Source organism: Equus asinus, chromosome X (assembly GCF_041296235.1).
Source record: "Equus asinus isolate D_3611 breed Donkey chromosome X, EquAss-T2T_v2, whole genome shotgun sequence".
Taxonomy (NCBI): Eukaryota; Metazoa; Chordata; class Mammalia; order Perissodactyla; family Equidae; genus Equus; species Equus asinus.
Window position 1 is genome coordinate 114,897,843 of NC_091820.1, and position 14,837 is coordinate 114,912,679.

The window sequence follows — 14,837 nt, forward strand, 5'->3', positions numbered from 1 at the left end:
CCTACGGTTTATTTTTCAAATTTGAGTTATAACAAATAAATATTTCTTCTCTAGCACCTTAAAATGTTTAATCTACTATCTTGACAGATTAAATATGATAACCAGTATTTAATTTTCATTAATAAGTGGCAGTGGAAGCCTTTTAAAGTAAGTGTTCATATTATATTCACCACCACTAAAAGCATTAGAATCTAAATATTTTGTTGATAAACACTTTCTTGACTGTAAATGCCTATCAGTTCTCTACTGCTAATTTCCCTTCAAACCATTCCTAAAGAATAGGTTTTAGGAGAATTGAGAAGGCTTTGAAGGTGCCCATAAGTAGTTCTGGTGACACAAAGATGTGCAGTGCCACAGAACTTTGATAAATCTTGTGGTAAGCAACTTGACTGGAAAGGTATAAAGTTACACGAAAGTCAGTCTCTGACAATGACATTAAAAATGGTTTCTAGTTTAAAATTGTATTTGAGTATAATAGCATCAAATTCCAAGTCCATGAACTATTATGATATGTATGCTTTACTCTTGTAGTTTAAAAAAATCATCTTCTCATTAGTCTTTTCTGTAAATTTTCCATACTTAGCATTCTTGGATTCTGAGTTTTATGTTCTAGCCCATTAAACTCACACTTCTCATATGTACCAGCTTTTCCTTTTCAATCCAGATTGTCTATTTCATCTGGTTTCACTTGGATAAGCTTTTTGCAATTAGAAGGAGATATTCTAGGAAGTGGTCTTGGCATCTTCCACTAAATTATGAGAATTTATAACAAGGGTCAACAAATAATATTTCTTCAATTCTGGCCTTCTGACCACCTGTATCAGTAGGATCACCTGAGGCTCTTAAGATGCAGATGCCTGGGCTTCACTCCAGATTTACTGAGTCTGTCTCTGAGGGACGCAGCCCAGTAATCTACATTCTAACAAACACCTCATGTGCCCCTCCAGGTGCTCACCGCATTAAAGCATTGAGACCCAATGCTAGTAACCTTCCATAGTTAGAGAACTTCTGATCTAGACTTGGAGTTCTGCCTTGGGCAGAATAAAGCAAGAGGAAGAAAGCAGTATCTAGTCCATTTTGGGGATTTTTAGAAAACTGGGAATGAATCCAGTGGCCGTTGAATAGCCACCCTATTATCAATCACAGTTTGATACATCAGATTGTGTTTTGCAGGTTTATGATGGTCTGTTCTCTGATCCCTGTGTTAGAAAACTTAACTGGATAAGAAACTGACACATGTCATTTGCTGAACTACAACTGGGCTGGCAGGAATGTACTATCTGACAAAGAGTTAACCATTTTTAACTCATTAAAACATTAGTTATTTTCATAAAATCATTAATTTATTTAAAAGGTCATTATGAAAAGGCACAAGGAATTTTTGTTTGTTTGTTTCACTCAGAGATGGAATAATTATTTCTCTATTTTCTTATCTGGCTTTCTTGCACCAAGCAGTGGTGGCAGTTCTTAAATCTACATTTGGATTTCCCCTGCCCTGGATGGTTAATAGGAGGCCATGGAGGAAGCTTTCAAAGGTAAATATAGTTGAATTTAATTTCACACCAGATTCTATTGACAGCTTTATGGTAGCAGCCTTGTGGGAATGTAGCAATTGTAGAAAAAAATGTTTAATAAAGTTTGCTATCAAAATAAATAAAAATCCCTACATCTTATTGACTTGTCTAGGAGACGTCCCTGGGCCCACACTGCTGCACAGAGCTTAACATCAGCAATGTAAACGAGAAGAGAAGGCAATATAGGAGGTTTTGGAAGCTGCCACCTCCACTGGGTATCAAAGAAACTTTGGGACAGCCCAGGGACTCCAGGAAGAGGATGGCTACAGCAGGAACACATAAATAACTAGTGATGAAAAAGGATGTGTTTTTCTATCTATGTTGGCGTTCAGAAAGCTTTGCCTTATATCTTTTTAATCTTACTTCAGAATCACTTCCTAGACTCCAGTTCATTAGTGTTAAGGATCGTCTTAAAGTTCTATGCTTAAAACTCTGTTCTTATGCAGTCTAAAGCCCCTTGGTATCTGCATCTGCAGTGATGATGAGTCTTGCTTCCGGCAGGTTTTCTCATGGGAGAAACTAAAGGTAATGAATAATCTTAATGAATGAGTATAGTCTAAAGGGCATGGGCTTCGGAATCTGACATACTGGGTGTCTCAAATCTCAATTTTGCCACTTGCTGGCTGTGAGACCTTACCAAATTAGTTACTCATTCCAAGCCTCTGTTTCTTATTTGTAATATAAGTATTGCTATACCTATGCTGTCAAGGTTATGATGAAAATCAAACAAGATAACTGAATGTAAAGCATCTAGTATAGTTCTTGGGGCAGAGTAGCACTCCATAAATGGTATATATAATGTTACAGAGCAGGTTGGATGAAATTAGGGGATATTGACAACTCTGTCTGTACTATTGGCAAATTATATATACACACACACATATATATATAGACCAGTGGCTAGCCTATATTAGTCATTCAATAAATGTTGGTTATTAATACTGTCTTGATCCTTATTAGTAGCAGACTAAATATAGTTAAGATCAATCAACTGATTCTAACATGATCACGGAATAGATAAATGAGCAGTATTTAGAATAAAATCATACAAACCTTAATTTGTTTAATCAAATATATTAGCCTCTTTTTACTATGATTAAGATAAAATATAAAAACAAAAAATTAATGGGAAGATTTAGAGTAAATAATTTATATACCTTTGGTTTTTTCAGAAATTTACTTGGATTTTCTTGAAGTGGAATTGTAGGAGAAATGTTTTTGTTGCTTCTAATCTTAAAAAGACAACAGAAAAGTAAAGAAATGGACTTGCATAAGGAAAAAGCAAATATCTTGTTGCGTATGAAACTGGCAGCTTGATATCTGGATAATCGGAGTTGTATCTCAAAGGTTAAGCTCTTTTTGGGAGGAAGTAAAGGACAGGAAAAAACTCCAAGCATGTTTTTGGGTCTATTGATTATTGAAAGGTTAATAGTTTGGTTAGTGTTTTAAGGTGAGCTTAGTGGTAAGGACAACAGGAAGAAAGAAAATCTTCTTCACAAGTATTTTAGATCTCCTAATTGCTCTGATTTCTTAGGAGAAACTCAACCTCTCATAACTCATTGGCATTCATATTATCAAAATTGGGCTTTGATAGAAAAGTATCATAACAGGTGTATCTGTTGAATCTACCCCACTAAGTCTGCGAGTGGCAAAACAATGTCGTGACTTAAAATATTTTTTTCTAACTTAGCAAATATTTTCTCTTTTGAAGATATAGGATCAGCGGAGTTTTTCTTTAGAGGGAAAAATCATCAGTATATTTTTATCTTTCTGGTTATTTTAGAGGAAAATTTTTGATAATCTTATGGCCGGAATACCATTTTTTACTGAGGCAAGGTCTTCAGCATCAAGTAAAAATAGAACATAATTGTTATAAAGAGCAGATGGTATATCTATTAACAGTCAACACATCTTCCTAAACATATGGTTGAACAGGTTAACTAAACGATAAAGTGGTGAGAATTGTATAGAAAACTGACAGCTGTAAAATATTTTCCCTTCTTTTAAAAGACATGTGTTTTAGGGAAATTCACACAATAAAATAGTGTGTCTATGAGTTGTTTACCCTCAGGGCTCTAAAATTGCTAAAGAGCTCAGCTTTATTCACACAAAGAGTCATGGGGAATGAATTCACCAAAAAATGACAAGAGTGAGATGTCTCTGATTAACTAGGGTGAAAGTGAATAAGAGTGTGCAGACATTGTATTAAAAAGAACATGTTTTAAAAGGCTCTGAGCACACTGAATGAGTCATTGTGATGATTTTTAAACTAAACAATTTCAAAAAAAGGGCTTTGAATGACCCAAGTTATTATCCTTAGCACTCTTCTCTAAATACTCTTAGGTTGTATCTTGAAACTGTAATGATTCCAGAATGAGTTGCTCTAAGGAACTGGGCTGATACTAGTTTTTCCATTTTAAAAGGCATTTATTTGCTTTTTCTTTTCTAATAGAACTTGAACTAACAGGGTTTCTCTTGTTTATTCCCTTCTTCACTGAAGTTGTTCATCTAGGTAGCCTTGGTAATAATATTATCCAAGTAATTATTTCTCTTGAAAACATGGCAAGTATCCTAAACTAGTAGCAAATAACGGAGCATTTAGAAAATCTCATTCAGAATTTAAACAACATTAATGACAACAACAATGTAAGCCTTTTTCATAGTGATCTATCCTGAATAATGACTTTAAGGTAGAATGAGCAACAAGTTTAAATAACATCTCTATCACATTCGTCAGTGACTGTGTCTTTCTAGAATTATACTGTCAATTCAAAATAATAGCCAAGGCAGCATACCAATTGCTGTAGTTAACACGAATACTTGCTCCATCTTTTTTCCATCATTGTAAAATGCCAGATACCAAGGCCCTTGGTCCATATACTCTATGAAACCTGTCTCCTGCAGTGAGGTTAAGATCAGGTTCCGAGGGGAGTGCTGGGTATCATCAGAGGCTTTGGAGTCTTGCTTGACCAGTTGCTTTCCATCCATGAGTTTTACAAAATCAAACTGGAACAAATACAGACACAAATATCAGCCACTACTTTTACTCCTAGACTGCGAACATGTTTAACTTCAGATGCTCTATTTCGTATTTCTTTGCTTTGGAGGCGGGCAAAGCAGAGAAGGTTAGTCATACATATGTTTAAACCCAAAAGCATATTATTAACTCTGAGCAAAGAAACCTCTGTTGTATTTTCAAATGCTATAAACTTTTCAGTCTGGGAATATTTAAAATAATTGTTTAAAAATAAATAAACCAAGAAATAGAAAAAAATCTTGTTTAGTATTATGCAAGAGAATCTTTGATATCTTTGAAAGTGAGATTTCAACTATCGGATAGAAGATACTTGAAACCACATATTCCCCTCAAAATGTTACTATGACCTTCTCTACAAATTAAAGAGTTTTACAGTTTTTAAAACAAATAAATGAACAGTCATAATTTGACAGCATTCATCACCATTTACTACCTTTGTGGTAGCATATTTAAATATTCAAAGGACCCTTCCTTTTTGTCCCTAATCAGGGGACAAGCACATGGCACACATTTCCTTGGACTGTTTTTTAAGAGTCACATTTGAATAGCATTCCAATTCCCTGCCTATTCTGAGCCAGAGGGTAAGGTCTGGACTACAGATCTATCTGTTGAAAAAAAAACGAAGCCCCAGGTTCTTATGATTCCTTATGCTACTTCCTAGATGGAGCAAGGCCCCAAATGGGTTCACGTAAAGAAGAGATAATAAAAAGAAAACGAGAGAAATGAGGTGGCTAAAGTTTATGGAAGGGCTTTGTAAAACCACAGAGGTTTTATGTATTTGAGTTATTATTAACAATTGTTGTTAGTGCCATGGAGTCAGTTCCGACTCCTAGCACCCCTGTGTACAGCAAAGCAGAACCCTGCCTGGTCTTTTTGTGCCATCCTCTCACCTTCTGGCACTAAATCAGACAATGCTGCTGCTATTCACAGGGTTTTCATAGCCAATTTTTTCAGAAATGGGTGGCCAGGTCCTTTTTCCTAGTCTGTCTTAGTCTGGAAGTTTCGCTGAAACCTGCTCACCATGGGTGACCCTGCTGGTATTTGAAATACCGGTGGCATAGCTTTCAGCATCACAGCAACACACAGCCACGACAGTACGACAACCAATGGATGGGGGTGTGGTTCCCTGACAGGGAAACAAACCAGGGCTGCGGTGGTAAGAACATCAAATCTTAACCACCAGACCACCAATGATTAACAGTAACAAGGAAAAATTTCTACCTGTAAGATAAAACTTTCCTTTTTTGACTCATTTTCCTTATTGATTTGCATTCCTTCCTTGGGGAAAGGGTTCATGGATGTATAGAACCAGCCAAAGGGGTGTGGGTGCCAAACCTAAGTAAGATGAGGGGGCTGGGAAAGCTCACGATCATCCTGTTCCAGGAAGCAGAATTCAAGTTTCAAGAATATTTTCTTAACCTTCCTTTTCTGAATCTTCTCTGCTAAATGCTATTCCTTATTTCTCAATGCCATCTTTTAATTCACTTGAGGGTGATTATTCTGGATATTTGCTCATTACAAAGACTATCTGCCTTTACCTTTGAGTCCCACACACTTTGCAAGTCATAAACTCTGAACTATTCATCCCACCACACTCTAAAAGGGTCAAGAAATACCTATAACATCAAATACCTGTGTGTGTGTAGGTGGGATGTTTCTTCTGCCATAAATTCCCAGCAGAGAGTCCTTGGCTAAAGAAATATTGAATTTCAGATATATAGGATGGTGGATGGTAATCTGGAAACGCCAGAATAAGCCAGGTGGGATGGTCTGCATGACCTGTGCACCAATGTCAACTTCTCCGGTGTCTATTGCCCGTCCCTTCTGAAACACTGGTTTTAAAGGTAAAGAAAATTACACATAATATTAATCTTAATTTATAAAGCAATGGTATTTAGTTTTTCAAGAAGAGATATATCAAAATGACTTACTCAGCTCTGTCTCCCTCGCCACCCCGCCCACCTTTCAAGGCTTTACCCAAATTAAATATCTTCCAAGGAGCCTTCCCTAACCAACCACTATATCAGTCTCTCCCTTCTCTTAAACTCCTATTGCATTTATTTCCATCATTTGATTCATTTTAAACCATTATCTATTGAGTGCTGTCTTGGTAGCTGCAGGAGATACAAAGATAAGTAGAATGCAGTTCTTGCTCTCAAGGAGCTTTAAATGTGAGGGAGGAAGTAGGACAAGTACACAAATAAACACATTGTAAAGGAAAATAAGTGCTCTGGTTGTTCAAAGGAGGGAAAGGTATTTGGTTGGAGGATGCTCCTCATTCCTCGCTGTCTCTATCCGCTTTATCCTCCTTTATTTTTCTCTTTAGCCTTATCACCACCTAAAATACCATATGTTTTACTTATTTATTGTTTGCTGCTTGTTTTTTCCCAATAGAATATAAGCTCCATGAAGCTGTGGCTGTTTTGTTCATTACTTCATTCCCAGTAACTAGAAGAATGTAGGCAAACAGTATGTGATCGGTACGTATTTATTCAATAAATGAATGAACGAATGAATCAGAAAAGGGTATTTATGGGAAGTAGTATTGAAGATGGGCCTTAAGGGAGGGAGAGGATTTCAACAGAGCTGTTGGGAAGGATGCTCCATGTGGAAGGAACAGCGTGAACCAAAACCAAGAGGAGGGAAACTGTAAAGCCAAGTATGCTTTACTTGTGTATGTGTAGATACCGAAGGGCAGTTGGAGATAGGGTTGGAGGGAAATGATGGCATCATATTCTATAGGGCCTTGAATGCCAGTCCTAAAGTGTTTATTTGGTAAAGGATGGAAAGCTATTAAATGTTTTTAGGAAGAGGGGAGAGGTCTGGGCATATTAGAAAGGCTAATCTTGAGGCAGAAGGTAGGATGATTTAGAGCAGGAAGACACAAGAATGATATAAGAATTATGGGACAATAATTGAGGTTAAATGACATGAAGATCTAAATTTAGGGTGGGCCCAACAGCTCATGTGGAAAAAGTATGTTTCAGACAACTGTGAAATGAACAAGTGGGAGTACATCAAATTAAAGAGCTTCTGTACAGCAAAGGAAACAATCAATAAATTGAAAAGGTAATCTACAGAATGGTGGAAAATATTTGCAAACCATATACAGTAGTCCTCCCTTATCCATGGGGGATATGTTCCAAGATGCCCAGTGGATGCCTGAAACCTCAGATAGTACCGAACCCTATACAGACTATGTATTTTCCTATGCATACATACCTGTGATAAAGTTTAATTTATAAATTAGGCACAGTAAGAGATTAACAACAATAACTAATGATAAAATAGAACAATTAAAGCAATATACTATAATAAAAGTTAAATGAATATGGTCTCTCTCTCAAAATACCTTATTGTACTGTACTCATCCTTCTACTTATGATGATGTGAGAGGATACAAAGCACACGTGATGAGATAAAGTGAAGTGACTGATGTAAGCATTGTGACATAGCATCCCAGGCAGGACAGTGCAAGATTCTATCACACTACTCAGAATGGTTTGCAATTTAAAACTTACAAATTGTTTATTTCTGGAATTTTCCATTTAATATTTTCAGATTGCAGTTAGCCGTGGGTAACTGAAACCATGCAAGGCAAAACCACAGATAAGGGGGGACTACTGTATCTGATAAGGGGTTAATATCCAAAATATATAAAGAACCCAGACAACTCAATAACCAAAATCCAATTAAAAAATGGGCCAAGGACCTGAATAGACATATTTCCAAAGAAGATATACAGTGGGCAACATGTACACGACAACGTGCTCAACATCACTAATCATCAGGGAAATGCAAATCAAAACCGCAATGAGATATCCTCACACCTGTTAGCTTGGCTATTATCAAAAAGACAAGCAATCAAAAGTTGGCGAGAATGTGGAAAAAAGGGAACCCTTATACATTGTTGGTGGGAATGCAAAATAGTACAGCCATTTTGGAAAATAGTATGGTGGTTTTTCAAAAAATTAAAAATAGAACTACCATACCATCCAGCAATCCCTCTCCTGGGTTTATGTCCAAAGGAATTGAAATCAGAATTCCAAAGAGATATTTACACACCCATGTTCACTGCAGCATTATTTACAATAGCCAAGATATGAAAACAACCTAAATGTCCTTTGATGGATCGAAGAATAAAACAAATGTGGTATATATATATATACACACACACACACACACACAATGGAATATTATTAGGCCATAAAAAAGAAGAAAATCCTGCCATTTGCAACAACATGGATGAATCTGGAGGACATTAAGCTAAGTGAAGTAAGCCAGACAAAGATGGATACTGTATGGTATCACTTATATGTATAATCAAAAAAAAAAGCCGATTTCATAGAAACAGAGACTAGAATGTGGTCGCCAGGGCTGGAAGGAGGTGGAAATGGGGTGATGTAGGTCAAAGGGCACACATTTTCAGTTATAAGAAGTTCTGAGGATCTAATGTAGAGCACTATAGAAGATCTATAGATCTATTAGACCTATAGATCTAATGTAGAAGACTATAGTTAATAATATGATATTGTATACTTGAAAGTTGCTGAGAGTAGATCTTAAGCATTCTCACCACTGAGAAAAAGAAGAGTTGACTATGTTAACTATGTGAGGTGATGGATGAGTTAATTATCTTGATCTTAGTAGCTATTCTACAATGTATATGTACATCAAATCATCACATTGTATACTTTAAATATATAGAAATATATCTTTCAATTATTCCCCAATAAAGTTTAAAACAACAATCATATATTATCTAGGAAGTGTAAAACTGGGATATCCTGAAAAACAGTACAAATGTCAAATAACTTCAGATTATTATAAATTAAAAAATCTTATTGTAATTTCAAGCATAAATACTAAAAAATAAAAATTGATTTTTTGAAATAGCATAGAGAAAATAACACTGAGATAAAAATAATTTATCTAAATGCAGGCAAGAAAGGGAAGACACAAACTAGATGGGTCAATTAGAAAACATAAAAGAAGATGGAAGATAAACTTCATATATCTATATCTATAATTAAAGAGCAATGAACTAAATTCTTGTGTTGAAAGGTTAAGAACCATCATTCTGAATTAAAGAGCAAAATCTAATTACATGTTTTAAAAAAATATATATCTAAAATATAAAAAGAGTTATTTATAATAATAAAAAAGTTATTTCCCTAGGAAGAAAACAAGAAAAAAGAAGGAAAGAAGGAAGAAAACAATATAAAGGAAGATTCTATAGCAGAGCTTCTCAAACTTGAATGTGCCTAAGACAGGGGTCTTGTTAAAATGCCAATTCCAATTCAGTAGGTCTGAAGTCAGATACGTCTCACAAGTTCCCAAGTAATGCTCATGTTGCATGGTCCACATCCCGCAGATTGAGAAGCAAGGTTCTTAGGACACTGAGACACTAGGTGTGGGGGCCAAGAGAGGGTCAAAACTGACCCCAAGATTATGAGTTTGGGCGACTTAGTGCTGGTAGCAAAAATAAGAAAACTAAAAGGAGCTGGTTAGTGTGAAAGGATGTCGAGTTTGACCAGTCAGATCTTTATTATTTATTGCCATATTTTCTAATTATTTCTGATGTGTTACTTTTATATAGGCTTCTGTGGATTTCTTTGTTATGGGATGGTGAGAAGGGAAAGGATGGAAGAGGAGGGGCAAGAGTTAGTCTGCCTTGATTTTAAGCAAGGAGGATTACACCTCAGGAGGGAAAGTTCAATTTGGCCTCATTTCACACTGCCTTTATATTTTTCAGCCGTTAACTCCTTCTCCACACCAAACACAGTTAAAAAACACACATGGTCTCTGTCCCTTGTGTTCACTCGCTATAAAATTAACAGCCCATTAAGAAACACACCTGCAGTGGCTTTATTCAGAGGCCAATGCCTTGCAGCTTTTAACTCCCTAAAATACCTCCATTATTGCTTTTTGTGTTAAGGCCAAGAGTAATGACTATTTAAAGAATGTTCACTGTTAACTGTTAATAATAGATTTCAAATGCAATTTTGAACATAATTATGTATTACAGGACACATAATTTTGTGGAATTGACATTTATAATAAAATACGCCCTTTGAGATGATAAATGACCAACTGAGGTCCTTATTTTTCACTGAAAGTTACTATTTTCCATGTGGGACAGAACAGTTTGGTCCTCAGAGGGTTGATTATACATTTAACTCTTAGGGTCCTGGAGCTGACAAATGTCTTCAATGAGCAGGAAATTAGCAGATCATGTTTATGTGGACACTTCTGTTCTCAACTTAATGTTCAGTTTGTTTAACTGCTATCCTCATTAGGGGCTTTTATCACTTCTTAAAATGCATCATTTGGTTGTACAAACAGCATTATAAATGTAAAACAATTTAAAATGTTAGAGGTTCAGCAAACAGTATTTTAAAGGTGCTACAAACAGGCTTTAATGAATACAGACACTGTCATTTTAAAAAATCAGGGCAAAACTGGCTGATGGACATTAACTTTTATATATGAGTCTTACCAAATGCTATACTATCTCTTCCTTCTGCACTTTATAGCATCATATGTTGTCTTAATGAAGCTACTTAAATGTTATTCACTAAATCAAAAGAAACTCGTGAAGTTGTGTTGTTGAAGTTTCCTGGTTACAAGCATTAATAAATATCTGAAGCATATATACATAAGTCATTTATAAAAATGATTTTAGAAGAAGACGGTCTTGCCCATTGAGCGCATGCATCACAGTTAAGACAAGGAAGGTGAAGAGACATGACAATACCAAAGAACATGTGGACTATAATTTAAATAAAAATAGCAAAGCAAGCTAGTTGCAGCAACTTGGTATTAGAGAAGAGGAATTCTCACAGCTTGCAGAAAATTTCTGAGTCTCTAACCTTTTAGAGCGTCATGCGTCAGAAAGGAAGATATCTCTCTGTTACCAATCTACATCACTAAATAGGCTGCTCCATGTTATCTTCTCCCAAAGTTAGTTATGGGTTATGATGTAGTGATAATTAGGTTCATATATTAGTTCATTATTTTTCTTATGGTAGCCCAAACTGGGAAACTAAAGAGAGAAAATTAGACGCAGATAAACAATATGTAATGTGATTTTATGAAGAAATTTTGTATCAATATAGGCTAGTGGCATAATTTTGGCCAAACTTAACATTGACTCGGATCCTTCATTTGCAAATTGTCAGCATTAAGGTACAGTTTTTGTAATATTCACGCTTTAATTGGCATTTAATCACTTATTTTACTGAAGTGTATCAGAAGGAAGAACATATTCTCCAGTAACAGAACGCTTCCTTGCACAAATCCAAGGTGAAGAGCAGAGAGCCACAAATCATATCAAACTGTGCAGTATAGTAGTTATCACAGTCTCACCAATATCCACCAATTTAGTCTGAGCTAAACACTCTCTTTATAGGTTACAACACAGGCATCAACTGCTGAGTGGGAAAAAACAATGGCATGTTGAAGGATGGCAAACTAGCTGATGGTAGCTTAGTTCAAAAGGGAAAGGTCAAGCTTCCTGGAAGGTAAATATAGAGGACTGGAATTGGTGACAGACACTGTGTGCAGTGGCTGTATCAACTAAACAAAGGCTTCATTGTATCTAGACTCAGACACATACCTGAATACTAATAACATGATTATTGATAACATTGTCCTCATAAGATAGGGGGAAAATAACTATATTCTGGACATATACATGTATTTATTTTTTTCTACTTAATATAACTAGACTGGATTCAATGATTCTGTGCAAAACTCAGTGGAATATTAACAGAAGATACTGACACATGGTCATTAAAAAGATCCCACTATCGGGTCCTTGTGTAAAAATGACTAGGTTAAAGACTGTGTCCATAACTTTAATTTTTTAAAGACATTTGCAAATTCTATAAAAAGTGTCCAAGCTAAGAAGGTACTGCTTTAACTGAAAAGAATGTTGTCCACAGAGATGAAAAAGAAATTATGCCTTAAGACCATATTTACCCTTCACCTAATCCTATGGCACATTCAAAATCTTCAAACGACATAATCAAATGGCTTTGGTATGGTCTTTCACCTGAATTAGTCCTAGTGTGTGTCTCATGATTTAAGTACCATCTTCTTTGTGTTCCTTCAAATATAATAATTGTTTCACAGTAACAAATCTCTGTGAAGTTTAGATCAGCACTTGGAGCCAAATGAGGAGGTGAAATCAACCCCTATTCCCAGTGATCAAAAGCTGTGAAAAGATGAAAAGGGGACAGCAAAAGCCTACCCTTTCCATCTATGTAGCCTTGTACAATTTTCCTTATATAAACTGTTGAAGAAAAACATGTATTCAACTCTCAATTCTTCAGGGATAGATTTTCCACATTGTGTATTACACACTTTTTTAATATCCATTATATAACCCAGGAGAAAGAAAAGGAAGAATGAAACTTGTACATAGTAGACACTTGGTAAATAGTGTTTGTATGAATTAATAAAATAGTAAGCTTGATAATTTATTAAGTAATGTTGATAGCTTATTTTGACATTTCAGTACAAAGTTTGGTGGAAGGAAGAATTGAAACCATCTACACACATAGACCTTTGGGAATTAACTGTGAATAAAATATGTTTAGAAATAAAATCCCTCTGTCTTACTGACACTGACAATAGATACTTGACTGTGTAGAAAAGTCCATTAACTAATTTTACAGTTGGTAAGTACATTACTGTGTAAGTGTAAACAATTATATCCAGGCACTGAAAGACTTCGGATTCCAGTACAGTAGCTTATCTAGTATTGCATACATCCCAGACAGAAGTGAAATGGCATTGTTGAAATGTTGCCCTTAATTAAAGGACTGATTTTGAATTGCATTTTGACTCTGTATATCTGTTTGTTGAATATATATAATTTAAAAGACATAATTCTCTTTTTAGAAGGATTTCTTTAAATTTCTTTGCAAGAACTTAGTTTCCTTAAAAAGCTTTAAAGTTTCATAGTTCTTCTGGTGTGGTCTATTGGCCATTAAGTAGTATTCAGAAGAATTAGTTTCCAAATTTAAGGCTCTCCTAACTTGATATACAATCTCACACGGTGACATACAAATTATGTTTATAGACTCTCAGTATGCTGAGTACCAATGGTACATGAAGTACTCAGTATTTGAATTTCTTTGGCAAAAACTAGAATGGATATGGAACTCAAATTTATCATCACACTGTTACCTATTCAAACATTTACTCACAGTCATGAGTCAACAAAGAATAAAATGTTTTCTTAAAAGAAAATAACATTACCATTTACAAAAAAATATTCAAAGATTAGTGAATCAATATGGACACATGCAATGAAACATCCAAAAATTAAGGAAGCCATTTCTGTTTTACAGTACAATCAAAAAATTTAAAAACTTCGGAATAAATTTAACAAAAGAAGTTGCAAGACTTGTATACTGAGAAATACAAAATATCATTGAAAGAAAAGAAAGAAGACCTAAATAAATGGAAAGACATCTATGTTCATGGATCAGAAGATTTACTACTGTTAAGATGACAACACTTCACACATTGATCTATAGATTCAATGTGATCCCTATCAAAATTCCAGTTCCTCTTTTAGCAGAAACAGGCAAGTTGAGCTAAAATTCATATGTAAATTCAAGGGACTCAGAATAACTAAAACAATCTAAAAAAAAAGAAAACCATTGGAGGCTTCACATTTTTTCCATTCAAAACTTATTACAAAGCTACGGAATCAAGACAGTGTGGTACTGGCATTACAATAGATATATAGATCAATGAAACAGAATTGAGAGTTAAGAAAAGTCACATTTATGGTTAAATGATTTTCAACAAATGCACCAAGACGATTTAATGACGGAAAGAATAGTCTTCAACAAGTGGGGCTGGACAACTGGATATCCAGAAGCAAAAGAGTGAAGTTGAACTGCTCCCTCACACCATATACAAAAATTAATTCAAAATGGACCAAATATCTAGATTTAAGGACTAAACCTATAAAATTTTCAGATGAAAACATAGGCATAAATCTTTGTGACCTTGGGTTTGGCAATAGTTTCTTAGATATGACATCAAAAGCACATATAACAAAAGGAAAAATAGATAAATTTAACTTCATCAAAATTAAAACCTTTTGTGCTTCAAGGGACACCATCAAGAAAGTGAAGAGACAGCTTATAGAATGGGAGAAAATATTTATAAATCATATATTGAATAATAGACTGGTATCTAAAATA

General features: G+C 35.1%; 1 protein-coding gene across 2 annotated transcripts in view; it reads right to left on the reverse strand.

Moving 5' to 3' along the window:
- The window catches only part of TENM1 (teneurin transmembrane protein 1), a 748,343-nt gene that overhangs the window by 243,079 nt on the left and 490,427 nt on the right, over positions 1-14,837 (reverse strand). For both annotated transcript variants that reach the window (XM_070502852.1, XM_070502851.1), the window contains exons 9-10: positions 6,244-6,443; positions 4,370-4,580 (exon numbers count right to left, since the gene is read on the reverse strand). In XM_070502852.1, the coding sequence (XP_070358953.1) occupies positions 4,370-4,580; positions 6,244-6,443 (411 nt within the window). The remainder of the gene's footprint in view (positions 1-4,369; positions 4,581-6,243; positions 6,444-14,837) is intronic.